Source organism: Larus michahellis, chromosome 2 (genome assembly GCF_964199755.1).
Source record: "Larus michahellis chromosome 2, bLarMic1.1, whole genome shotgun sequence".
Taxonomy (NCBI): Eukaryota; Metazoa; Chordata; class Aves; order Charadriiformes; family Laridae; genus Larus; species Larus michahellis.
The window spans coordinates 163,727,893-163,755,806 of record NC_133897.1 but is presented as its reverse complement, the minus strand read 5'-3'; the positions used below and the strand labels follow the sequence as shown (position 1 = coordinate 163,755,806).

At 44.3% G+C, this 27,914-nt stretch overlaps 1 protein-coding gene across 1 annotated transcript in view; it reads left to right on the top strand.

Annotated features, from left to right (window-relative positions):
• Window positions 1-21,345, top strand: part of COL22A1 (collagen type XXII alpha 1 chain) — a 229,512-nt gene extending 208,167 nt beyond the window's left edge. Inside the window, exons 51-65 of the mRNA XM_074577898.1 lie at window positions 1,119-1,172; window positions 1,976-2,029; window positions 3,478-3,531; window positions 4,123-4,167; window positions 5,122-5,175; window positions 6,215-6,268; window positions 8,703-8,756; window positions 11,272-11,343; window positions 13,138-13,173; window positions 13,446-13,490; window positions 13,792-13,971; window positions 16,572-16,638; window positions 18,034-18,216; window positions 18,571-18,648; window positions 19,552-21,345. Of these exons, the coding sequence (XP_074433999.1) occupies window positions 1,119-1,172; window positions 1,976-2,029; window positions 3,478-3,531; window positions 4,123-4,167; window positions 5,122-5,175; window positions 6,215-6,268; window positions 8,703-8,756; window positions 11,272-11,343; window positions 13,138-13,173; window positions 13,446-13,490; window positions 13,792-13,971; window positions 16,572-16,638; window positions 18,034-18,216; window positions 18,571-18,648; window positions 19,552-19,739 (1,218 nt within the window). The 3' untranslated portion in view covers window positions 19,740-21,345. The remainder of the gene's footprint in view (window positions 1-1,118; window positions 1,173-1,975; window positions 2,030-3,477; window positions 3,532-4,122; window positions 4,168-5,121; window positions 5,176-6,214; window positions 6,269-8,702; window positions 8,757-11,271; window positions 11,344-13,137; window positions 13,174-13,445; window positions 13,491-13,791; window positions 13,972-16,571; window positions 16,639-18,033; window positions 18,217-18,570; window positions 18,649-19,551) is intronic.
• The last annotated feature ends 6,569 nt before the right edge of the window (window positions 21,346-27,914 follow it).

The following is a 27,914-nucleotide window of genomic DNA, read 5'->3' as shown; positions in this document are numbered from 1 at the left end:
TGGTAAAAAATTTGTCCCTGTCTTTCTTATAAGCCTCTTTTAAGTCCTGAGAGGTCACAATAATGTCTCCCTGGAGCCCTCTCTTCTCCAGGCTGAACAACCCCAGCTCCCTCAGCCTGTCCTCATAGGAGAGGTGCCCCAGCCCTCTGAGCATTTTGGTTGCCCTTCTCTGGACCTGCTCCAGCAGGTCCATGTCTTTCCTGTGCTGAGGGCAGACTCCAGGGCCTGAGATTATTCCCTGGAACCACTGAAAATACTAGTACAGATGTAACCTTCAAGAGGTCCATGAAGAATTTTGCTACTGCTGTTTCATTTGAAGGGTGTTCAGATGCTGCTTTATGGTAGTGCATCAGAAAACCCTGGGAGAGACAGGTGATCTGATTGATACTGACTTCAGGTTGAAAAGGAAAATAAGAACCTTCCCTGAGTAATGCATGCTGTTGAGCTGAGACTGTTTACAAGTTAATTCTGTGATTAACTTGTAAAGCAGGGTTTCCTAATGAGAAAGGTGCCTTTTGCAGATCCATTTCAACCTGAACTTCATCAGAAGTGAATGGCGATGGTCCTTCTGATGGCTGTTGTGAAATCAGTGAGCGCTCTCAGCAGAGAGGCCAGAAACTACATGGACAGGCTGGCTGAAATTCCCTTTCAAATGGGTGATCAAGGCTGAGACACTGTGAAAGAACTGGGATGCTATTGGGCAGTCCTGTAGAGTAAGGGGATTTCTTGGGACTATCAGCAAGGAACTTCTCATAACTACTCATCTCATAGATATAAAATATAGATCTTCTACTTCCTGGCTGGACACCTCACACATGAAGTTAAGGACTAAATGTTAAATATAATTAAACTTCAGAAAAAAAAAAAAAGAAGTACCAGTGATTTCAGCGGTTTCTCCATCTGTAACAACTTAAACTAATACTGGATGTTTTATGTGAGAACAAAGACCTCCAGTTTTAACTATAAGGAATTCAAGAAAACCTCATACACTGCGTGACATGGGCTACAAGACCAGCTTCTCACAGTTGTTCCTTGTCAAACTACATCTGATAAATCTTCACCTGATAAAAGCATCTGAGGAGCTTGTCTGAGCTGTGGTGTTTCTGCTTTCTCCCCAGGGTAAAGATGGCCCTCCGGGTCCACAGGGCCCACCAGGGCTGCCTGGACTTCCAGTGAGTGCAATTCAGCTCCTTCTCATTCAATGCATTAAAATGTTCATAAACACGTAGGTGTGTAAAACAAACAGGTGACATTTTTGAGGTGCTTTGAGAGCTATGCATGTAACAGTATCTGTCATGTTGACGCTATGTCCTTGGTCCAGGACAGTGTGAATGCTGTATTTGATCACTTTAAAGCTAAGTGTTAATTTTACGCGAATCAAGTCTGTTCTTTATCTCATTGGAAGACATGTTCTTATGCAAAGCACAAAAATCGACTAATATCTCCAAAGTAAGGGCACAAGAATTCATGGATGGGAATACTGTCTTTATCTGAATCCACAATCAAAATAATTCCTTTGCCCTGACTCAAGTTCAAGTGCGTCTTGGGCATAGCCTCTTCTCTTCTGGAAAAAGTCTTAGTACAACACTTTGGGTTGTTTTAATCTGTCGTAGGGGTAGGGCCAGAGCTATTTCTAGCACAAAGAGGCCTAGAAGAATGAAGATAATGAAATTATAATGATTTATAACAGCTGTTTCTAGAATCCTGTTTTAAGATAGTTGGAGTGCTCGCAGGAAGGAGGAAACCCCTTAGACTTGCCATATTGGAAAGGGAAACAGTTTATGCTGTTACAGTGGTGTGGCAAGGAGAGGTTTATGGCTGAGCCACAGAAATAAGGTAGATTTTGGAGGGTTAGACAAACTTAAGTATGCCGTGATGAAGCAGAGCTGTCACTGTGAAACTCACGGTGACAAAAACCACACCAGTCTTTCCTATTGGCTCCTTCCTTATACCCTGTTTTGCGTTCCACTTACAGGGCATTGCTGGGAATGACGGCAAAGATGGCAAGCCAGGATCTCTTGGGGAACCGGTAACGTTATTTGAAACTGTTTCACTCATGCAATCAGAGCCTGCATCCAGTCATTGCTTTTGGAGCTGCCTATCTATGGATTCCTTAGTAGGGGCAGGGAGCCTGTTTGCATGTCTTTTGTTAACACCAGAAGGACTGTATTGCCTCAAGCAATTTATAAGAGTCACACACTAGCAATCTTGGAGAGAAACTGTGTTCTTTTACTTTTACAGCTACCATAAATACGCTGAGACTTAGTGATTCCACTTTTACAGCTACTGTAAATATTGCAGAGAAAGAAGGTTGTCTTGTAACATTAAACCTAGTGATCTATTTTTTAGGTAAAAGATTATGGGTCATAAAAAGTATGTAAAGATACCTCATAAAAGAGGTATCTTTAAAGAAGCCTTTTCTGGACTGCTCTGAGACAGTTCTGTTGTACAGGATTAGAGGTTTAATATTTGAGTTCCTCTACTTAGTCTGTACTTGCATTTGTTGAGTGAAAAAAGCTGAGCCACGAAGTTGTCAGCCAAAAGGAAATCTTAATAAACTGGGCAGTGAAAGTTATTCCTTGCAACTGTGTTTGTCATATGAAGAATGTGCCTCCAGTATCTGGCATTGCCAGCCTCTTTCTGTGACTTGTCAAACGGGACTTGGTGATTCCGTGTCCACTTACAAGGACAACTGGTATGTGGAGCAGCACTTGTCACAGCAGCTGCAGACAGTTGTGTGCTTGCATCAAAACACCTGGTTTCTACATGCAGGTGATGATTTTGTATGTGCTGACTAGGTATTGATGCAGTTACTGGTATTACCCCTTCAACATTAAAACACTGTAAAGGTGCACCAGCCCAAAGGTGTAAGCTGGCTTTGAACCTCAAAGACTGTGTTCAGAAAAGGAGGCTGAGGAGAAACCTTATTGCTCTCTACAACCACCTGAAAGGAGGTTTTGTGAGGTGGGGGTTGGTCTCTTTTCCCAAGTAACAGGTGACAGGACAAGAGGAAGTGGCCTCAATTTGCGCCAGGGGCGGATTAGATTAGGTATTAGGAAAAATTTCTTCACCGAAAGGGTTGTTAAGCATTGGAACAGGATGCCCAGGGAAGTGATGGAATCCCCATCCCTGGGGGTATTTAATAGACGGGTAGACGTGGTGCTGAGGGACATGGTTTAGTGGTGGTTTTGGCAGTGTTAGGTTAATGATTGGGCTCGATGATCTTAAAGTTGCCTTCCAACCTAGATGAGTCTGTGGTTCTATTCTATGATTCTCTGAAACTGCAGGTAAGGGTATGTATGGGAATGTCTGTCACTACTGTCCTCGCATGCTCAGACTCCAACCTTGCTTGAGAAACCCTGGGCAATCACAGTTCTCAGTGTTACTACATCTGAGGGAGCAGAGTGGGAAGAGTTTTCAACAGCAGAGAGATGGACCTGTGACTCTCACTAACATGAACATGATTGTTTCCCATAGGGAAAGCCTGGAGAACCGGGGCTCCCAGGCCAGGAGGGTGCCAGAGGCTTACCGGTAGGTGCTTCTCTGACAGGTTCAATCCAGTCACCCTTCTATTCTGTAACTGGAAAGATTTTGTTGGGCAGATGAGGCCCCTTACTGATGGAGACATATAACCAAAGGGCTGGCCTGACTGAGAATGGTCACAGCATTGTGACTAAATAAATAAATAATCAACAAAAATCGAACACAGGCATTTCCAAATCCTTGACACTTGGAGAAGGTCCGTTACCTGGAAGTCAAAGCACATAACCTCATGACACCCCTTCTACCAGAAAGCACGGTCACAGCTGTAGTCCTTGTGCTGTGACATGTCCTCTGAAAGGATGGGGACAATGAAATTTAAGGTTAAAAAGTTGGCTGGCCACCCCAGGAATACACACAATACAGTCTTGGTCTTGCAGCCTAAGGAGCCACGGAAAGGTCTTTCTTCCTGTGATGTGGCCCTTCCTATCACTCCCTGAGACATGGCAGCTCTGTGCTGAGCAGTCCCCGGTAATCTTAGGCAAAATTGGGAACGTTATTAAGTACACATTCAGGCTAGATTTTCTTAGTGTTTCATGCATCAAGGTAATGGATAATTATCGATTTAATCCTCTCTTGTAGGGTTTCAAAGGACAGAGAGGTGATACAGGTCCCCCAGGCCCCCGGGTAAGTAACATGTACCACATGCTTAATTATCCTTTGGAGAAAGATTGTGTGAATTGTTGACCTTTCTCAGGCAGTGGGTAAAAATGATGACAGGTCTGGGTCTGACGTGATTGTTTTCAACCGCAACTCCGCGGGTGACACCCATAGCATACAATCACAGCAGCTGTCTTCATTTGCTCTCCTGAAGTTCTGCTTCTAGGTAAGGTGAGGCAGCTGGTAAAGATGAGTTCTCTCATGCTCCCTTTTTGAGAAAGTTTCAAGTATGCCTCCGTACCACATCCCTCTGGTACTAATGCTGATGTTCAGTTTGAGGAAACCTACCGCACTTGTTGGACAAGTATCATCTCTCCTCCAAAAATGCCTAAGAAGTACAAAGTAAGTTGAGGGACAAAATTTACAGAAATGAGAATTCCTGTAATTCTGTAAGAATGTCTCCAGCCTTTTGACTTAGTTGCCTCTGGATCATAAATGCCAAAACTCAAGTCCTGCATGAAATGTTGGTCTCCTCTCAGTTCTGAACAATGCATTACAAAAAGCTCTTGGCTGTAGAAAGTGGAATACAAAACTGAATGTCCTTCTGCCTAATTCGGGATTTTTACAGGGAAATAAAATGCTCTGCTTGCAGGAGCTTAGCTGAAAAATCCAGTGCTGGTACTCCTCATTACGGTAGTTTCTGTATCATGAATAGGTTGGTGGTTTTCAGTGACTGCACCAGCAGTAGCAAATATTCTGCTGGAAAGCAGCGCACTGCCTTGTGCACCACTTACAGAAGATGCTTCTGAGTTATTTTTATAAGCTGCGTGTCACGCGTGATGTACGAGACTCTTGCTGGCTTTAAAAAAGTTTTCACTGAGCTGAATCCAATATTGGAGAAACCCCACACCACTTAAAGTGGTGCTACTGGTCTGTCTTCAACCTTGAGCTGATCTCTCTTTCCTTTTTGTGGAAATGCAGGGGGAGCCAGGTGCAACAGGTCCTGCTGGGCGTGAGGGGCCACCAGGGAAGGATGTAAGTATACCATTTTGAGCAGAAACTAACCTCCTTCTCCCTGACAAATGAAAATGTTAATTCACAGCGACCTTGACTGGAAACAACTGCAGAAACTGCAATAAAGGGTGAATTCCTGTGGCGCTGCACAGGGGATAATTTGTGCAAAGATCATTAGGGTAAGAAAGAATTTGAGGGCCTTTGTCACTGCTCGGCTGCTGATGCTTAAATGTCAGTTATCTCTTTGGAAGGGCAGAGAAAGCTGCGTTGTTTGAATCCCAGGCTGGGCTGCAAAGCCACGGACCTGCTTTCTGCCACCCCTCTCCGAGCAGTGCTCCGTTCCGCAGGTCCCACTGGGCCAGGTCCTGTCACGCTTCCTCTGCAGAAGCCGTACTTTACTGCCTGCGTGGCTCCTCGGAAATCTATGAAATACCTACGGAATAAGACGCTGCCGCTCAGAGGAAAGAGAGACGGTACAAACAGATCCTCTGACATTACTCGTGTCAAACACAGTCACATAACAAAGTCCTGGGAGAGCGCGGCTGACGTGGGATCCTGCGGCGGCTGCTGGGTGATGTACCAAGCGGCTGATGTGCCATTGCCATGGGACCTGGGGAAATGGCTTCTCATTTGCACCCCCTTGTACCACTGGAAAACTGTTGTGCTGTAAATGGTACCCTTCAAAGTAAAATGGAAGACAGACCTCAGGGAACCCCTCAGAGAAGATAGAAGCTGGTCTTAAGCCTCCCTCAAGAGAGAATAAAGTCGTCAATTTTTGAGAAATACTGGAGAGTCTCCGTCCCTGAGAAAACAAACTTTAAGATAACCTGATAACAATGGTTTCTGCCTGTAATCAGACTGCATTAAATGACAGAGGTTTAAAATTCAAAAGGCTGGTCTTCCTCATACAGGACTGAAAGGTGGTAGTGACGCTCTTTTTTAATGCTGTTTCCCTCTAATACGTGAACAGCCTAATTTAGTAGGAACATTTTTAAATGCCTATTTGCTTGCCTTCATGTCAGATCTTTCCCTCTCACCAGATTACTTTTCTTCATTTCAGGGTGAAACAGGTCCCATAGGACCGCAGGGCCCTCGAGGACTCAGAGGGCAGCCGGTGAGTTTTCCCTCCTGACAAACCACTTCTGGAGGTACGTTGTCTATCGTGGGAATGTCCTGCAGCCCAGAACTCTGCTTTGGAAGAAGAGTCTGTCTCAAATCCTATAAGTAGCGGTTAAGACAGAGTCTTAAGCAAGTGTCCTGGTTCCGGTGGGGATAGGGTTAATTTTTCCTGGTATTCCATGCCATGTGAGCCACGCCCACCCTGAGCTGCCGGGGGAGGGGGCAGCAACTCCAGTATTAGGAAGGGGGAATAATACTAATTCCAGTATTAGGAAGGCACGTGCAAGCGGCACGTGGTTCTTTGTTGCCATCTGAGGCTAAACCACGACAGCAAGATTCAAGTGATGTTTGATTAAAACGCTTTGCCTACTTTGAGAAAGACAGATATTGCCAGAAACTGATGAAGACTTATAATAGTGCAATGAAGTGATGGTTGCTGACCTGGTGGGAAAAATGGATTCTGCCAGGACTGCAGAGTCAGAAGGGCTCATATTCCAGTCCTGCCTCTGGCATCACACTCACTTCTCGCATGGCTTCGGTTTGCAAAGGCAGACACTAATTGTGGGTGCCCAGTTTGAGATATGTGGGGTCCAGTTGTAATCCTGTTCATTCTTGTCATGGTCTCTGAAATTTCTTCTGAAAAAAAACCAAACCCCAACATAATTTTAGGAGACCTTTTTTTTAATTGGAGACCTGTGGAGTTCTATTACAACTTCAGTGGAGAAATGGCAATTTAGTTGACATTTCAGAAAGTGTCATTTGGGATGGCTGAGAAATTACTTTTATTCCTTTCCTGTTTTTTTCAGTTTGCTCTTAAAAACCAACCCTTTCTAAATTTGAATGCAGGTCTCTGTTGTTAAACCTGGGCACATCTTTAATATGTTGCAATGAGTGATACTTTTCAGAAGACCTGCTAGTGAAACAGATTCTACAACATGTTCCATAATTAGGGCAAAATGCTGATTCAGCCAGCAATGCCGGGAGCTGGAGCGGCAGGTCCCTCTGAGCTGGGAGGGTAAGGGTTTGAATTAGGCTGCAGGAACATATGGAGACCTCCTGTGTCTACTTTGTAATTTATCTCATTATTCCTGTACTGCTGGCATCATTCACTCACATGTCATGCCCCTGCACAGCGCTAGCAATGAATAAGAAGATTTGAGGAGACAGAAATTATCATTAACTCCAGGCCGTATTCTTCTTTGGAGAAGAGATACTTGGGGTTTTGTATGCTGGAGGGCAAAGTATCAGCTTCTCTTGTTCTTCCTCTGCTTTGTTTCTTCTCTAGTAAAGGAGTGTGAGGCATGATTTTGAATATTGCCATTAAAAGGGCTGGTCTTTATGGTCATCTCCAATGCAGTGAAAACCACCTCTGCATAGTGAGCTTGGAGGAGAGAGGAGCAGGGTGCAGAATTTCGTCTTACCAAACTTTAGTCAGTGTAGATGGTCAGCTCAGCTACTTTGATAAGGAACGGTGAGAAACAGCTCCTCATTCTGAGTTGTTTGGTGCCAGGCAGGTATCAAATGCCTCAAGGCTTAAGAACAAGTGTTTCTCTCTATTCCCCAAAAAAGGGGAAGCCTGAGTTGATTAAAAAGGAGATGCCTGGCCTCTGGACCCTGATTCAGATGACAGCCCTGAGAAGAAGATTGTAGGCAGTAATTTGCAGGACCTGCCTCAATCACTGGAGAGAGGAAGTTTTCTAAAGCGGGAAGGTGTGGAGGGATCCGGAGGTATCTGTTGGCTAGTGCAGAGCACTTTAACATTGTTCAGTAAGTTGCCAAGAGGTCCTTCAAACACGGACTAAAGGGGTTTGTCTGAACACTAGTAACTTGGAGCTGCCATAGTAGGTGGCTCCATCCATACAGGAGGATGCTGCCTATAGAATCATAGAATGGTTTGGGTTAGAAGGGGCCTTAAAGATCACCCAGTTCCAACGCCCTGCCATGGGCAAGGACACCTCCCACTAGACCAGGTTGCTCGAAGCCCCATCCAGCCTGGCCTTGAACACCTCCAGGAATGGGGCATCCACAGCTTCTCTGGGCAACGTGGGCCAGTGCCTCACCACCCTCACAGTAAAAAATTTCTTCCTGATATCGAATCTAAATCTCCCCTCTTTCAATTTAAAACCGTTACTCCTTGTCCTAAAATATGATAAGGGTGAAGAAATGGACGAGGAGGAATGCTGATTAGGTCCTCTTCAGACTAGGGAATTTGGGTCCACATCTCTCACTCTTTGTCCTGAGATGGGCTCAACCATGCAACCATGGATGCAGAAGTTGTGGGGTCAATTGAAAATATGAGATCCTTACTCTGTAGTCTGCCAAGAGAGGAGGTTGGACAATGCTAAAGAGATGCCTGCTGGTGTAGCAGTAGGTGGTTATTTTTAATTGTGGTATACGTTACTTCACTAACCTTTTTCCTTTTGACATAGGGCAAGAATGGATTGCCTGGATCTGCAGGAGAACCTGGCCCAGCAGGTAACCCAGTAAGTACCACAAAGGGAAGCTCATGCAGCAAGCAGTTATGTCAAGGGGAGGTGTCTGATGAAGTATAGGTGGAGTGGGTTACGTGTAGCTGCTTACCATCCCCGAAGTTGCTGTGTCTGAAGACCAGTGATCTGAAAATCACTGGCTGGCCATGGCACCTGAGGGGGGTTTGGCTACGTTCCTGGAATTGAGCTGCTAGCTGGGTCATCATTTTTTCCCAGCAAAAGTTAAGTGTTCACAGAAAAAGAAGATGATTGATTACCCGGTATGGAAAAAAGATTGGCATGCCTCATCTTCACCAGTACACTTAATTTTGCCAAGCAGAGACTGTGCAACCAGCAGAGAGTTGTCACAAGGAAGGAGAGGGCCTCGGGGACTTGGCAGAGTGCCACTGAGGAACAGCAGCAGCAGAAAAAATCCTCCCCAGGCACTTGGGGAAAGAGCAGGCAGTGGGCAGTAAACCAAGATCATGAAGCAGAATGAAACCCCCCCGGGGCCATTCTGTGTGGAAGAACAGCATGGTAATGAAGTGCTGTAAGGAGGGCGGTGAGGAGGATTTTATTTCTCTGTTCTGCTACTGGAAATTGTTCAGGATTCAGCAAATCCACACAAGTGTCCAGTAGCATCTGTTGAAATGCGGGGCTTTTCCCTCTGTCCACCTAGACGTTACAGCTTGCTGGGCAGGTAGATTCAGAGAGAAACAAAAGCACAGCAGGAGAAATCTGAACAATTGCAGCAGGACTTCACTCTTCTTTGTGGCCTTTGCAATGCCATAAAGCAACCTCAGCCTGGCAAGAGGCTTGTGCCCTGTGCACGTTAAGTGCTTTGCTGCAGGGATGTCTCCTCCTAAGTGCTCGCAGAGACAGAAGCAACACCTTTCTGCATGGGGAGGTGATAACTCACAGATTACAGGGGTGGTGCAGTCTCGCAGCCTTTCTGCAGGCAAGAATTGGTGCCACTGCTTTTTTCTCCTTGACACAACTTCTACTTACTGTCTCGGGACCACTGCTGTTACTTCTTACCCCATGGATCCCCGCTGGTGCCTTTTCAACCTTCATTTCTTCTTCTCATCATGCCTGTTCCTAATTTCTGTTACTGCTTTTTGGTTTTCTGAGTCTTCACCAGGCCACCGTGTCTTTGGGATGCCCTGTGAGTGCCAAATGGGGGTTATTTTTTAATCATCATCGTGTTATCACATTACCTACACAGTCAGCTAGTGACCCGGGGACTCACCAGGCAGCACAAACACAGAACTGCAGCAGTCTCTGCTCCAGAGGATTTACAGTCCAAAAATAACATGAGAGATTGAAAAAGGATAAAGTCAGATGGATGAGAAAGGGGAAACAAAGAGACAGTATTGGTCAGCAGAACAGACAGTCATCTCGTCAGTATTCTTCTCTGTCATTAAAATAAGTCCTCTCCCTTTCATAAAGGTTATTATGGGAAGTATTTCCACGTGCTGTACAAAAATCCATTTATTTCCAGCTTGCCTGGAAATGCACTAATTTCCTTCAAAATGTAGTGTGGCAAGCCAATATATTATATTTCTATATTAAAAAAAAAAAAAAAAAAAAGAGAAGCGAGGAAGCTTATTGTGGCAATAAGGGTTTCTTTTCCACCTTCACTGTTGCTGACTTGCAATCACAAGGTAAAACCTGCCAGGAGCTTTCTCCTTTTGCATCTGCTGGCTACCAGCGCCCATCCCACTTCACCACTTCACAGGGCTCATGCTTGAGCCTGCACACAGCAATATGAAATCTCCAGGGCTGATGGCTTACCCAAATGGCATCTCCATGTGCTTGGTGCCCGTCAGGTTCATTGGTGCTCACTTTACACAAGATGGGCTTAAAATGAAGACCAGTTTTATTCTAAGAGGAAAAAGGGATATGTGCCGAATTAGAAGACAGGGGACAAAGTTTTGAAAGAAAAGGTTAAATAAGACCAAAAAAAATATCGGAAGTGTACACCAGAAGTCTGTGTGAAATGTCTTTGTATCATGAACTGCCATTTAAGCTGCCCTGATCTGTAAGAAAAAGGGATTGTTTGGCAGAATATCACAAGAGATAAGTAAAAGGCAGACGTTTTTTAAACTGAACATGGAAATACGGGCAAAAGAGCACCTCAGTAGCTGTCTGTTGATTGTATTCTCAGGTTTGAGCAGTGTGGCCATCTGCACCGTTTCCCTCTCGCCGCACACCACAGCGTTTCCACTCTGCAACACCACCTTATAAGCCACGCAGCGCCAGAGTCGCCACTGAACATACCTCCTGTCACTTCCATAATTGTCACTTCCTTTTCATCTTCTCACAGGGACCCCACATAGCTTATTAATAATGCAAGCATGGTGTTTGCAATCTGCTTTTCTAAGTGACTTTGTTCTTCCTTTCCTTGTCAGTTTTGGGAGTCCTGCTGCTGCAGTCAAATTTCCCCGTTCCAGTGTATCTGTAAATGCATGCTCTGGAAAAGAAATGTTGGAGAAAGGGTTGCTAGTATCTGTCTCATTTCTGTCATAAGGGTCCTAAAGGAAATAAAGGAGAAAACGGCAGCCCAGGACTCCCTGGCTTCATAGGACCCCGAGGACCACCTGTAAGTACGTGTGGGGATGGATTAGACCCACTAATTGCCTGCTTTTAAATGTTGGACTGACGAAGGTGGAACCTAGTCATCTTTAACTGGGTAAAAAACACAGGCAGGAGATCTGGCAGGTCAAGAAACGAAGCTCTGTGCTTCTAAAGGAAACTGGACTGCAGAAATAGCATTTTTCTTACGGACGAACATCCAAAATCTCATTTACTGAGTTGGTACCTGTCAATCAGCCCTGATAATGTGTGCATTAATCGGGCCGGTTCAATAGCTTCTTAATATGGTTACGGGGTATTTAAATTACTCAGATTATATCTCTGCACGAACCCCAGAAGGGCTAAATAGGGAAGTTTTAAGTGCTGATAATAATATAGGTATTTCTGATATTTGCTGTTCCAAGGAAAATTCCTTTGTTACCAGCAACAAAGGTACATTGCAATTAAAGCATTCACGTATCTCCCAAAGTGACCTAAAATAATACCTATACACGTGAAAATATCACATTCTTGAAACCCAATATCTTTAGTTCTTCCAAAGCGAGTAAAATATGCTACATACCACTGGAAGGATGGAAAAGGTAAATGTTAGATAAATATTTTTGTTTCTAGCTCTGTTGTGACTTAAAATGAGATTTAAAAGGTTTTCATGTGAATCTAGCAGAGCTGAATTGTGCACAGGAGGATTCTCTTTTCTTTTTCTTCTTTTTTTTTTTTATGATTGGAAAGGGAGTTTCGTGATGAAAAGAGGAGGAAGAAATATTTCTCTGGAAAATTAATTTAAAGCAGCAAACGTGGTGGCCACTTAAAACTGAAGTGGCCCTAAGGAATACTCGAGTGAGTCTGATGCTGCCTAATTTGGAGCTGATGTGATCACACATCTGTGATTAGTTACATTGCTCATGCGTGTGTGGATGAATGCTAGCACTGTCAAAGTTGTTATATGTGTTTGCAGATTATGGGAAAAAATACCACCTGCATGCATACATTATAGATATGATCATGTGTGTGGATTGTAAATGGACTACAAAGATGAATCTTCCCATTCACAGTATGGGAAAGCGTACAGAATTTTAGCAATAAGTAGTGTAATGTTTGCTTTGCTTTATCAGTGCACTTCAGGACTGCAGTGACTTTTTTTTTTTTTAACTGAAATAGTAAAAATGCAAAGATTGTCTTGCTTAATTATCACATTATAAATGCAGAGTACAGAAAAAAATCCTAATAGAGTGCTTGTTTAAAATGAGGTTGCTTGATGTGTTTCTGAAGTACAGGCAAGTTTTCAGGCTCAAACTTGCTTTATCGTTGGCTCTGTATCCATTATCTCAGCTGGTGTAACACAAGATGGTACCTCTACCTACAAAATTTTACGTCCCTTACATCTTTACACTCTCATGGTGATAACGTTGGCACAGATTAAGCTAAAACAGCCCAAGTAAAGCGTATGAAGCTTTGTGAACCCTCAGTAAGAAAAAGGAATAAAATGTATTGAAAGCAGGAACACACTTTCAATGAAACATCTGTCCTGATCTCATCTGGTTTGGCAGAAATTACTTCCTTTTATTTACAAACATTTACATGGTATGCAGCTTTACTGCTTAACAAATGCTTTCTAAATAGTAGGATGTGTCTTTCCAGGGATGACCTGTAGCAGTAGGATAAGGATAAATCATCCAAACCTGCTGCTGTGTAGCAGAAAACTTGTTCTCTAAACAGAAATCTGGAGTTGTGGTTATTAGGTAAGTTCTTTCTTCCAACTCCTTCCAGTGCTGTTCTAAATTTACTCTCTTGTATCTCTCAGGGGGAACCAGGAGAGAAAGGTCCTCCCGGAAGAGAGGTAAGTGAAATCCACAGTTGTTTCGAAGTAGGGCTTGTGTCTTGGGAAAAAAACCAACCAAAACAATCAAGGATGGTATCTGGCTTGCAACAAATTTATCTTTTTCTTTAATTGTTGATGTTTGTGAGCAAAGAGAGGTCTCTCAGGAATCTATGGGAATGTCAGGGAAATAAATTTTCCCCAGGTCACAAGAGTCATTGCAAAGGTGTGCATTTGATTATTTACTGTTATTATGGATAGCTCTTCCATGCTCACCTCTTATTTATTTGCAGGGTGCACCAGGGAAACCAGGTGAAATTGGCTCCAAAGGAGACAGGGTAGGTTGGAGAATATTATTAGTTATTTCATTGTGTTGGAATAAAGAGACCTATTTTGACTTAGAGGCTGAGGAAGGGGTCATTCAAGAGCAAAGAGTGGTCTGTAGAGATCTATGGTACTCCCCACACTCCCAGCCCTCTCTTTAATCATTCTCTGTCAGCAATAATTTGTGGATCATTTGTAATGCACCAGATGTTGTATTCAGTAACTTTGCCAGCTCAGCTGTTTGTGTTTTGCTGTGCTTGGAAATCAGAAGTTTGCCTCTTATTTTGTGGTGGTAATGTCGGCTTTTTCACTTAGGGGGAGCCTGGCATCAAAGGCGAAAAAGGCCCCCAAGGAGAAAAGGGCCCTCCAGGTGATCCTGGGATACCTGGTCATAAAGGCCATCCAGGACTGATGGGTCCCCATGGACCCCCAGGAGACACTGGGCAAGTTGGACCTCCCGGTCCTCCAGGACAGCCAGGATTTCCAGGACCAAGGGTAAGGTTGCCAGAGAAGGGCTTTGTACTTTTATTTTACTGCCACAGTGTGTGATCAGAAAAGTACCTAAGATAACAGTAAGGCTGATAGAAACCTGACCAAGTGTGTGTTATAATGGGGAAGCAACGTTTTTATCTCCTGTCCCTTGAGACATAAAAAGAAGAGATAGATCGTATCCCAGGGAAGTGTTGTGGGGGTGTTGGGTTGAACTTCAGGACAGCTGAGCAATCCAGACCTATAGCCAGGGCAGCCAGTCCCTGACACCTTATACCCCGAAAAGCCTAAATCAGGTCATGTGGCTATGGCCATGGGTCTGGAGTCTGAAAAAGCTGCCTTCTATAAGGGTGTTAATGCGTAGCACTTCATACAGAGGTCTTACACCTTCCTCTGCTGCTGGTTGTTACGAGAGACAAAATGCTGAGCTGTGGAAAGGTCACTGCTCTATTCCTGGAAATCCTGGAGTCAGCTCATCAGAATTCATGAAATCCTATTCCTATTTTTGTTTGATATTCTTTTTTTTTTTTTTTTTCCCTAACTGGAAACAATTTCACTTCTGAGAGTGCCTGGGGGTAATGTATGTAGAAGAACGAGAAAAACTACCAGCACTAGTAAAGCCGCGATGTCCATACTGAGGATGAATTTGAGAGTACCTTGGAGGGGAATAGACAGTGAAATAAACTCTGATGTAAAAACTGTGTAAATTTCAGGGAAAACATTTCTTTGTGTGTCTCAACAACATAGAGATTTAATGAAATCCGGTGATGATTATGGAGACTTAATGCAACTAATACAGTTAAAGCTTGAAAAGATAATTTTTAAGCCTTCAAAGTATGTTCCACAATCATGTTTACTTACCGGGATATTCACTAAGAGCCATCACAAATGGTTAGTACTTAATGACAAAATAGCTTCTTTTGTCACCAAGAAACACATCTTTTTCTTGTGCAAAATTCGTGTTGGGAAGCAGGCAGCAAATAGACCAACTCTGTACTTACCAGCAATGTTATTGGCTAAAATTGAAATGTCTCTTAGCTATTTAATATAATCTACATTTCTTATTAAAGAGTAACTTTGGATTAAAGAGTAACTCGGACCTCACAAGGTTTTTATGAACATGGAGTACATTTAATAGGATAGGTGTGAGGGAAAAGTAACACTTTCATGTAGATAGCTCATACACAAAAGAATGCAGAAATATTTTCAAAACTGGAAAAAAATCAAATAATAATTTTATACAAAAAATGAAAAATGTATTTCAAGTGAAACATCTCACTTTATGATTAACAAAGGAAAAAAGAATTATCTTCCTGGTTCAAAAGGGTTTATTTTTTAAATATAGCTACATTATTTTTCTTTTGTGTTTATGCAAAAACAAGAGTCTGGTTACCCTAAAAGCTCTATTTTTTTATTTTCTTGGAAAGCCACAACATAAAAAATTGTCCTTCTACCTAACAAAAATGCTTTCATCTTTTTTTCAATTGCGTCATCCAGAGTTGTTGTTCATATAGCTTTGAGTTTTGACAGCTATTACGTCTGTTCAACAGCACTGTCACACAAAAGAGCTGAGAGAGGAGATAAAAGATACTGTCCCTTGGAGGCTGGGAGGGGACCAAAGCCAGGCAGCCACATCCCAACTCCCTTCAACAGCCTGAAATCAGGCAGAACTTTGTACTTGTTTGGAGAAGTGGGTATCATATGTGTTAGCTGGCTTCCGTTCCCCGAGATAGGGCCTGTTGGCAGGCGATGCATCCAGTATGAGTGTTTATAGCAAGCCTGGATACCCATCTTGAGTACCCTGGGGGCAGGTATGCTTCTCTCATAGAATCATAGAATTATTTAAGTTGGAAGGGACCTCAAAGATCATCCAGTTCCAACCCCCTGCCATGAGCAGGGACACCTTCCACTAGACCAGGTTGCTCGAAGCCCCATCAAACCTGGCCTTGAACACCTCCAGGAATGGGGCATCCACAACTTCCCTGGGAAACCTGTGCCAATATCTCACCACCCTCAGAGTAAAGAATTTCCTCTTAGTATCTAATATAAATCTTCCCTCTTTCAGTTACCCGTTACCCCTCATCCTGTCACTACACTCCCTGATCAAGAGTCCCTCCCCATCTCTCCTGTAGCCCCTTTAGGTACTGGAAGGGGCTATAAGGTCTCCCCAGAGCCTTCTCTTCTCCAGGCTGATCAATCCCAACTCTCTCAGCCTGTCCTCATAGGAGAGATGCAAGGAAATGTGCAATGCCGGAAAAGGAGGTAGGCTTTCCACTATGATTTTGTAGGGCAGAGGATGTCTCCTGATTCGATTTCTACTACCTGTCCCCTAAAGAGATTTTCTCTGGGAAGGAGACAGGGACAGCATCCCAACTATTCCCTCTGACCAGGCTCTCTGCTTACACAATTGAGCCCGTGGCTTGCCATCAGGTTGGGAATTGTGGATGTTTTGAGTCCCTTTATATTCTTTCAGGCAGCCCCTGCAGCCTTGTGTATGCTGTGGGTGATGAAATGCAACCCACTAAACCCTTTGTGAAGGGTTTAATTTGCACGTCCCCTGGCTGGGATTATGATGTCTTGTTATTGCTGTGATTATTACTCTCTAGGGGGAACCCCCATCTCTAGACACTTTGAGAAGGCTCATCCAAGAGGAGTTGACCAAGCAGCTAGATGGTAAGTAATCAGCTCTGCGAAGCCAGAAGATATATCTGAGAATATGAAAGATATTTTACATAGCTGTCGAGGCACCTTAACTTCTCCTGCTTATAGAAGGCAATGTTGCAACCAGCCTGCCTGGAAGGAGTAATGTGTAAAAAGAAATGTGTTTAGCAAGCTTTACCATTATCCAAGCTTGATGTTCCCAGCAATAGCACAGGGGCTTTCTCCCTTCTTTAACCCAAAGACATTACCTGTGCTAAGCGCCTCGTGACTTTTTGCCACCAGAAGATCTTTGCTGCAGACTCGGTCCTGCAGATCTCTGGGCTGAGATGGTAGGTCAAGAGAAGACACAAATTCAAACAGATTAATTTGTGACCCTGGAGGAGAAAGCAAACAGTGTAAAATCCCACAGAAGGACGATGGGCTCTGGTAACCTTGCTTTTGATGTCCCAGCCAGAGGAGAATGGCTGTGACAGTATGAGGAGAGGGGGTGGAGTGGACGTGGGCTGCTGCTTCTCTGAAAGTACGTGAATTGCCAACCACTACTGACCCCATCCACAGTGAAATGTAAAGCTGTAGTGCTTCTAGCGCAGCTCTTGGAGCAGCTGACACATAGCTGCAGGCATTTTCCTCCATGCTTAAGATCATGGTTCAAAGGAGTTCAAGGATTTTATTTACACACTCTCAGACTTCAAATTCCACACCAATCTAAAAGCGTTTGAGATTTTGGATCAATGAAGAGAAGATAGAAAACCCTTCTCCCTCTGTTCCATAGGATGTTTTGGTGATGCTGAGTATGTCTTAAGAGCTCTCTAGGCTGTTCAGGGTCTTAATATGGACGTGGCAAGCAAATATGCCTGCTTGGAAACTGAAGAATATGCTGATGCAGGGAGCTGCTTTAGTTAGTTTCTGACTTTCACAGCCAGAGACGGGTACATTAGCTTTAGCTCCACACATGTAACAGCCCAGAACAAGAAAAGTAAGCTTTCTCCCTACAGAGCAGCCAAGTAGCATCTTGCTCTGTGTAGCAGAAGCAGTGGAAATAGAGTCTTCTTTTCAGAGCAGCAATGATTCCAGTTTGCCAGAAATCCACCAGCTGCACAGCTGAAGGAAAGGACATTTCGGGTCCTTGGTGGACATGGAGCAGTGGATGAGAGAAGTGTTTAGGATTAAGTAAGAAATTTAGGAGAAGTTTAAAGCTACTGAGAAATGAGGTTTAAATAGTTTAGAGAGGGTCAGGAAGGCGTCATCATGGCTTATGGGGAAGGATTGTGTGAGGACAACAAATGGGTCACCCTGAAAAACTGATCTATGACAATACTTGGACTTTACTGGGCCACTGATTCTGGCTCTCCATGTCTTGAAGCACTGACCTTTTAGTCTAATGAACTCATTTCCCTCTCTTCACAGCAAAGTTAGCTTATCTCCTGGCTGAGATACAGCCTGCGCATGTAAAAGCGTCCCATGGCAGACCAGGACCTCCTGGTCCCCCTGGGAAGGAAGGACTCCCAGGAAGAACTGGCCCTCCAGGAGAGCCTGGACAGCCTGGACAGATTGGGTCAGAAGGGCCACCTGGACCGATTGGTCCCAAAGGTGAGTGAAATTTGATGTTTTGGAAGTCTGATAAAGGGATTTGTCCACTACAGTTTGACGTTCACCTCTCCTGTTAGTATCATCTAAGTGGTCCTCAAAATTCATGTATTAGAAGCAGTCTGCTGAACAAGAAGTGATGAATGTGACCAGCAATTGCTGGTGTGTTCCACCACTGTCCAGAACAGGAGTGGGATGAGTCTTCATTGCCACTTAACATCCCATCTCAGAGGATTGTCCACAATTAGGAACTATTTTTAGCAAGTATTTTGGCTTCAGTGTGGATGGAAGACCTGTGATAGCATAGTTCTGTAGATCATGCTCATAAGTTCATTATTTTTCTTTCCCTCTGTACAGGAGAAAGAGGAGCAAAGGGTGAGAAAGGAGACACTGGCATTGGCCAACGAGGGGAAATAGGTCCTCCAGGAATTCCAGGTGTGTTTACTCAGAACACCCCACAAAATACATGACTCAAAACCACTACATTGACACAGGTCTCTGCCATATTAGGTAGACAATCAGGATAACATAAATATGGCATACTCAATTTTTGTAGAAAGTGGCCCAAAGGGAAGAAATGTATCATTAGCGTCATACCTAGCCACCATTGTTTCCTCAGCCTGATTGACAGGCATTATGATCCATCTCAGTAACAGCTAGGTTAACTGACCTTTGGGACAAATCCAAAGTGAAGTTTTAATTACTAGATACACTGTGAAATGTCTTATCTGCCCTTGCCAGAATCTTGTTGTGACAAAGCTGAACCCAGAGATCCAGGCAGCTTTAGATGTTATAAAAGGTCATATCCAACACCTGTGCCTCAGGCACACAGCTCATGCTGGCAAAGAAGCAGCAAATATATTTTGTTTCCAATTTGAAATACGGAGCCATTGATCAGTTTTGCCTTCACCCTGCCTTGTTGGAGAAGGAAACTACGGGAAGCCTTCATTACTCCATGGTCTGCATTTGGCATACTGGCCTTGCATTGCCTTTAGATAACCACGGACACACTATGTTTCATACAAATGAGTTATCTCCCAAAGCTGGCTCTTGCCTCAAGCTTTCCCATCCTCACCTCCTCTCTATGAGGACTATGTGTCATTAGCTAGTTTGTGCAGCTGCACAACTTCAGCAACCTGGTGACAGAGGAAGAACAGCACTAGCACGCAGTTGGGCAGCCCAAGGATGCCATAGGGGTGGAAATCTTGCATTCAGACGAGATACGCTTGCCACATCCTTGTAGATACACACCAGCCAGACCGCAATCTGTGGAAGCTGATGCTTGCACCCAGGTTGGCAGCAAAGCCACTCACCAAGGGCATTTTGTTTTTATTTTAGGCCTCCCAGGGGAGCCTGGCTATGCCAAAGATGGGATGCCAGGACCACCCGGCCCTCAAGGTGAAGCTGGGGTACCTGGTCTCACGGGCCCACAGGGACCTCCAGGAGCCAACGGGCAGTGTGACCCCACTCAGTGCGCTTACTATGCAAGCCTGGCTGCCAGACCTGCCAACGTCAAAGGGCCCTAGCGTGCAGGGGGTAGCCCCAGACTTGTTTTTAAAACTTGAATTCATCACGTCTGCCAAGAGCTCTCAGATGTCTTCAACTGTGTTTCTTTCGTGGGAGGCCTTCTAAAGCCAACAAATGCTGCCGGTCGGTCAGATTATTTTTATGAATTATAATTATAATAATTATTATTATTATTATCTTTGATGTGATATGTGATTTTTTTTTTCTTTTCTCTAACATCAGGGCATATTACAACATTAAAAATAACTGTTTTTTTCCTCTTTTGAAGAGCATACAGTATCAATGCATTGTGTAGCTGTTTATGCAAAACCATTCCGATGCCAAAATTTTTGAGTGTTATCTATTATCTGGTTAATTCTTTCCAAAGCTTTACCCCTCACCCTTGAAACTGAAATAAAATCCTGTGCTCTGCAGCCCAGGGCATTAACTGTGAGACACAGGCTCATCGCAGGATCACTGGTGCTATTTGCCATCAACACGGAGGGGAGGAAGGCAAAACCACGCCAAAGCTGGGGAAGAGGCCTCCAGTACATTCGGGTCCCAATGGACAGATAGTTATGAACAGACAGCGTGTGTTTCCCAGAAATTCTCTGTTAAATTTAATGTTCTTCTGCCCATAAGTGAATCAGTAGCTTATAGGAACTGCAGTTCATGGGACCATGTCGGATCTCAGAGTAAGGCCTGAAGAAACCACAGAGATGATCTAAACCTCCTCACTGCTCCCTATGCAAGAACTTCAGTACTCGGTGGATTCAGTCCTACCAGACGGAGTTTAGCTTCCTTCTGTCAGGGAGATACCTCTGCAAAAAGCCGCGATTCTGTCCTCCGTCAGCTCAGGGATGCCAGATCCCCTTTTCATTGTCAGCACACACACAGCTCCCTACCACTGCTTCACCCAAAAATTGGCCAGAGCAACATAGAAAGTCACCTGGTATTAAAAATGTCAGGAAGTCAATTGTGACCCAACTTGACCATTTTGGATGTCCACTATGATTATAACTTGGCAGGGTCACATTTTAGAGGGTGGGTGAGAAGTTGCAGGCTGGTCTAGGAGAAGGCTGATCTCTCGTGAAAGGGTCAGAGCAAAGAAGTCTTTAGAAACCCAGAGGAAATTTTGTTTGAGGGTAAAAGCAAAAAGTCAGACACTGTCCCATTTCCCCTATCAGCTAATTGCCAAAAATCAGCTTGAGAGTTCAAAGAGAAAGTAAAGAGGGGATGGAGTCTGAAAAGACCCTCACAGTAGGTCATTTGTGAGTTTAACCCTCTGACCAAGGCAATCCCACCCACAAAGGTGCAGATCTGAGCAGTGATCAGGCCTCAAACATATGTGCCAGGCGACAGAGCAGCTGCGGTTTCAAAACTCTTCTGCACAAAGCGGTTTATATTGAGAGATCAGAGTAATGAACCTGACACAGGCACTAAATGCTGAATGTTTTCAGAAATCTCATCAGGTCTTTTGGAGACGGATAAGAGGCACCTTGCCCTGCTGGCACGTTCACCATCTGGCATGGTGCTTCCAAGCTGGCTAAGCTGAACTTATGCCACAGCTGTCTATAACCACCCCAGCATCAGCTCCCGCTGCTAAAGCCCAGAGATAACCATTTGCCAGCCTTGGAGTCCTTTTCTCACCCAGTAGCAGATAAAATTTGTCTCTGCTTTACTGAAAGATGATATTAAATAACATGTTCACATGCCAGGGTTAAACAAAGTCTTTACTGTGTAGCTCTCAGTGGTGCTATTTTTGCTATTTCCTATGCAAATAAACTCTTTGATTTGATTTTACTGTGTTTCTTGCTATGGAAAGACTAATCAAAGTGAAAATACCATGAAGTGAAAAGCTTACGCTTTTAAGTGACTCTCCACGGTATATCTGTTACTGTTCTGCATCTTAGGTCAGACTGCTATATTTCAGTATTCAGCAAGCATGTTAATCACGTTGTATTTTACAGTACCATTTTTGCTAATGCAGGCTGAGATTTCATCCCTCCAGTGGTGAGGTAGAACAGGTTTTTTTCACGCAAGAGATACCTCCCAACGTGGCACGAGCCATCACTTTGAAGAAATGCGATGGCAATGAGCAAGTTTTGTGAAGGTCAGTCATGTTAACTGGGCTGTGTTAATGTGACATTTAATTCCTGTCATGATGGTGACTCCTCAGCCTCTGTAGATTGTCTCTCATCATATGTGTCTGCGTACGCCATGCGTGGCATAGACTTTAATACACTCCGGTGCACCATGCGAGGGGTAGATACATAACGATGTCCTGTTCAACAAATCTCAGGGTCTTTCACCCCTGTGAGATGGTACAGTGGTATCTTGTTGCAGGAGATCTACGGGGTTTGTTGGATAACCCTTTTCATTTGAACGTCTGTTGGAGCCATTGCCAAGAGCCTGTGTTAGGAACATGAGGGACACATCAGTATCTCCAATAACGATTAAAAGATCTGCATGGGTTAGGCACAGACTACAGCTCTGCAATTTCTCCACTCAGAAGAGGGGACGCCACCTAATTCCCTTTGCTCCACCGTATGGTTGTCTGTTCAGTCAGTTCCTGGAGACACCCCAGACTGTCTCTGTGCCCTAAGTTCAGTAGGTGCCATTTCCCTGCTTTTTCTTAAATCTTGTTTTGTCTCCAGCCAGTTAAATGGTGTTTACCAAGCATAATCTGTCGCTACAGAGAGGAGCACGAGACACGTGCTGCAGACCCAGATCAAGACCTGTGTTTGTAGCCACCCAATTTCTATGGGTATAGTCATCCAAGGGAGGCTTCTATAGCTGCCCCCTCTTACAGAAGCAAGCCCTATGTGAATACGCCTAAAAAGCCACCTGCAATAAAAGGCAAGAAAGTGTATTTGCAGGATTTCTGCCCTGCAAGCTCAAACAAACCCAAAACTGCAACAGTTTTTGCCTCAGTGTGTTCGCGGGTATTCGCCGTCTTTGGAAAGGTGGCCTGAGATTACTTTCCAAATTAGGTTTGCCATCTGGGCAGATGGTAAACCTACAAGTACAGCCCTGGGCATGGTCAGAAGCCGCCCTCCAGAAAATGCAGATGTCTCTGTGCCTGAGCAGGTGACTGCGTGTGCTGGAAGGTGACAAGCAGACGTGTATTGTCTGTCCGGCATCTTGCAAGGTGACCATGCAGGCAGGAGGTGGCAGATAGGACAGGGACATGCTGATGGCCTCTCCCCTAAATGCTCTTGAATATGGGTGACCGTGGCTTTCGCATCTCAGTGTTCCTCTCCCTGCAAAAAAGTACATCACCATAAGGTCTGTTCACTGGGTCTGAGGTTTAAACCCACGAATACGCTGATATTTTTGTTGGATTTTTTTTTTTGGCTGGTCCTGTGGTAAGAGAGAATATACCATTAAAATTGCATTAGAGAGTCAGATAATGTATTATTTACATATTAAAAAGGTGCTAACAATATGTGGTGTTTATGGCATTACTGTGGCTTGTTCCTTTTTTTTTAAATCAAGTGTGTAAATTATTGCAATTATAGCAAACAGACCATTATTCCATTAAAATTTTTGCCTGTCAAATAAACAAATTAAAAAAAAAAAACAACAAAACAAAACAAACCAACAGGATCATTTGGGGAAAATATTTTTGCCTGTTAAATTATTTAACAATTTATACTTGTTTTCTAAACTGCTTTGAATTAGCTGTTTCTTGGAAGCTGTAGGAGGGAATGGATTGTTTTCCTCCTTTGCCACTTGTGAGTGGCTCTTCTCAGTACAGCCGTGTGAGGCTGTTTTCCTGAGCTGTCCTTTTCCCACCTCTTGTTGTTAATATGGGATAATTAAACTGTGTAAGGCTGAACTCTGTTCTACGTGTTTATTTGGAGATGTCTAATCAAAGCAAGACTACTCTGTTCAGGACTAAACCAAATGTCTGCCTTTTTTTTTCCAGAGAAACAATAAAAATTCTGTAACAGTTAAGCCCAAGCTCTGCACTCTAACTGGCTGGGGCATGGGCACAGCTTTTATATTTTGGGCAATTTAAAAAATATATATAAAATTATATTTAAAAAAAAAGAGAAAATAGAGTTTATTGACAGCTCAGTCTTTTAATGTGGAAACTAGCTGAGCTCTGCCCTGCTATAGATTGCATTTTGTCAGCTTCTGGAGCAGGACTTGATGCCTAGGCATGGCTGGGTGTCACCATCTGACAATGTCTTGGCTGCCAGAGACACTGACAGGGGAGTGGCAGATAGGATGGAGGATCCAGGGGAGTCTTACATTAATTATATCTTCATGGATAAATGATATTCTGGTAGCTGGCTTTATCTTCCACCATTACTGACTCATGTTCCCACTGATTTGGTGTGGGGATATATGTGTTACAGATGATGAGATGTTGGGTGCTATGTGAGTAGCAGCCAGAAAACTCAGAGGCAGAAGGACAAGGTTACAGCATGAACATGTGCTGTTCTTGTGCCAAGGAATAACAGGAAAATTTTCTTAAAATGACTGCACTAACTCAACAGTAACTACGCAGACTGAAAGAAATCCACTACCACGTCTTTCAGCCTCCGTGAGTTGGAGTCCAGTGCTGCTGAGGGTGAAGGTTGCCGCTCCATGGCATGGGGAGGAGGAGCAGCACAAGGACAGAGCAAGCCTGGGGGTGAAGGCAGACTCCTGCCCCAACCTGCAGGCCTGCATAGGGGCGAGCATCCATCAGAGACCACAAAGAGTTCTTCTTGCTGCTGTGTCTGCAGAGCCAGCACTGCTGGGGGAAAAGTCTCTGCACCAGCCACCCAATTGCCTCCCGCATACAAATTTGAGCACCTGTCTGAGGTCCTTAGGGTAATAAGGGTTTATTGGAGTCTGGACTTTCCTTTCAACACCTTTGTAGATGGTGAAATTGAATTAAGAAAAGAAAGCCTGCTTAACTTCATCAGTCTGGATTAAACCTGGAAGTCACAAACGTAGATTTTTGTCTTCTGACTTGTGAAATGGGAATAACTTATTAGAAAAGCATGAAGACATGAGGAAAAGGAGACTGTTTTTCAGTGTTGCTTTACAAAGCAGGTTTTTGCTGTAAGCACTAACTTCTGGATACCTTGCATAGCTTGACTCAAGAATATTGATGCTGGCAATATTCTTCTCGGAGTTTGTCTGAACTGAGAATGAGAATGTCCTGCTGGGTCTCTTGGGGGTTCATGTGTTGAAAATATGGACTCTTTCTCGTTATTTTACATTTTGGATCATAAACCTTATGCAGAAATCACAAGGGAACAATTTGACAGAGGGATATTAATCATATCTGATATTCCCGATGAGCCAGCAATCAGCATCAAGAAGAAAGATGTCCTGCAAGATGGAGCAGAAAAGAACCTGTCACCTTGGTAAAGGAAAACCCAGGGTTAAACTCCAGGTGTGAAAAAGTGCAAAAGGAGAAGAGTGCCCAACATCATAAAACCTCTCTCTCTCTGACGACTGCTTTGGCTCTACGTGATGTGCAGTCTGAAAGACTCAGGGCTTGATTCAAAGAGATAAGCATGTTTAAGCAGAAGGCAGAACACATGGCAACTAGGTTTATTTCACAGGACAGACATATTTGACAATGTGTTCTTAGAAACACATTTTTCGCCTTTATAATGTGGGAGATGGCTTTTGTCCAAGTCTGAAATTACTCTCATTGCAATAACTTGTTCATCACTTTCTTGGTGGGAGTTGAGTTTAACTTTGAGTCCTGTTTTTATGGTTAATTGTAAGGTCTGTGATTTCTGGTAAGCAACTTTCCCTTGCAAGTGAAAATCTCCCTTTTCCTTGGCAGCTGTATTCATCTCTGTTACTTCTTAGAACAACTATTGGACTTTCCTGAGTTCTGCTGAATGTCCACTCTTTCTTGATGAAGCTAGCACAGCCTTCAGACCCTATTGACATTAATGGCAACCCTAAAGAGCAGGAATAATAATTTCGGCGTACCCAGGATCTGCTCACACCATTGCATACTCAGCTGTGATGGCGCCAGCCCAATAACTTGTGCAGTCCCTATCGGGAAGCCCAGCAGGCCTGTCTCCAGCCACCAACATCCCAGGAGCATATAATGACAAAGCAGGCTCATGACACTTCTGGATACTAGAAAAGTGATATGGTTTTCTCTTACAGATGCTGAAAATTAATCTGGAGGAAATTCAGGGCTTGATTTCAAAAGGATTATGGTATTTGCACTCTGAATCCAAGTCAAGGGTAACATCTGGTATGTAACAGCCCTGAAAATCATAGAATCAGAGAATAGTTTGGTTTGGAAGGGACCTTTAAAGATCATCTAGTCCAACCCCCTTGCAATGAGCAGGGACATCTTCAACTAGATCAGGTCAGTGAGAGCCTCGTCCAACCTGACCTTGAATGTCTCCAGGGATGGGGCATCTACCTCCTCTCTGGGAAACTTGGGCCGATGTTTCACGACCCCGATTGTAAAACATTTCTTCCTCATACCTCGTCTCAGCCTGTCCTCATAGGAGAGGTGTCCCATCCGACTGATCATTTTTGTGGCCCTCCTCTGGACCCTCTCCAACAGGTCCGTGTCTTTCCTGTGCTGAGGGCCCCAGAGCTGGATGCAGCACTCCAGGTGGGGGTCTCACCAGAGCAGAGTAGAGGGGCAGAATCACCTTCCTCGACTTGCTTGCCATGCTTCTTTTGATGCAGCCCAGGATACAGTTGGCTTTCTGGGCTGTGAGAATTGCCAGCTCATGTCCAATTTTTCATCTCCCAGTACTCCCAAGTCCTTCTCGGCAGGGCTTCTCTCAATCCCCCAGCCTGTATTGATACCAGGTGCAGAACTGTGCACTTGGCCTCGTTGAACTTCATGAAGTTCACATGGGCACACTTCTCAAGCTTGTAAAAATCTGTATTAAAACACATATGATTAAAAACAAGCAGAGCCTAAAGTGTAAGTTCAGAGCATTGAACAATGATCCCAAAATCGTCTTATCAACATCTTCTGGATAGAGGGCTCCCAGCACTTGCCCCTCATCTGTGCAGCCACACAAGCCCCTGGTGCTGGGACACAGGCTCCCTGCAAACTCAGCACCACCCTTGTCCGAGGAGATCAGAACTGAGCAGGGTGGGAAATCAAAGCTGATGTGCCCCCGCTTCACAAGACCTGACCTGGTAGACCTGCTTACACCATACCTCCAACACATTGTCTTCTGCCTTCGGTAGCCTGTGGGAGGCTGTGGAGACCCCCCCTCTCCTTGAAAAGCTTTTGAAATGGTTATCCTAAGCAATCTTTAGCTGAAAGACTTAAGGACTAGAGAATGAAGTAAAAGAGACGGGATTTCTCAGCCTGAGGCTTCAAACCCACAGTTTTCTCCTTCCAGGAAAATGCCTTGCTCTTGACACTGCATACTGTGCTGAGTGGCTTGGGATAAACCTGGCATTTTTCATATCTCCTACAAAAGCTATGCCAGTAAGGAATAAAAATTTGCTTTTAAATATGCCAGAGCAAGCGCAGCACCAGAAAAACGGTCTCTCTGTGGTGCAGGGATCCATACACTCAGCAGGAAGGAGTAGGACTTACAGATTTCAAAACCGATCCTTTATTGTGTTTGCTAAATGTTAAAGGCACAAGCTGACCTGAGGACAGGATCTGTTCATGGTTCCCAGCTCCCAAGCCATCCGCTATGACTCTGTCTTCTTCTTGTCCCGTTTACCATGTGCTTTATCTCGTCCTGTTTACCATGTGCTTTATCTACCCAGCCTTGCTGCTTCTACTGCAATCCCCTGGGGCTGACCAGTGTGGATGCCTCAGATGATGGCACCCTGGGTGCTCCCAGAAGGAAAAGTCCTACACGCAAACAAGGATCTGAACCAATCTACTGAGAAGCACAGGCACAGCACTGCTGCTTCACTTTCTGAACACCGGCAGATATTTGCCACCAGCTCACTGGCTGCAACCGCGAGAGGCAACGTCACAGCCCAGGAGCTGGGTTTTGTGTACGCCACAGAACTGTAAGGGAAACACCTGATCAAGTGAGAATGCCAGGTGTTTACTCAATGGGATGTGTCTGAGCAACCCAAACACTCTGCATGTGCGTTGGTAACGTGCCTTGCAGAGAGGAAAGCTGAGAGAGGGCCTCGATCCAGCAAGAACCTCGGAGGTTGCCTGTGGAGTGTGCAACAAATCGTGACTGTTTCAGCTCAACCAGCCACGGTTCTGTGGGACA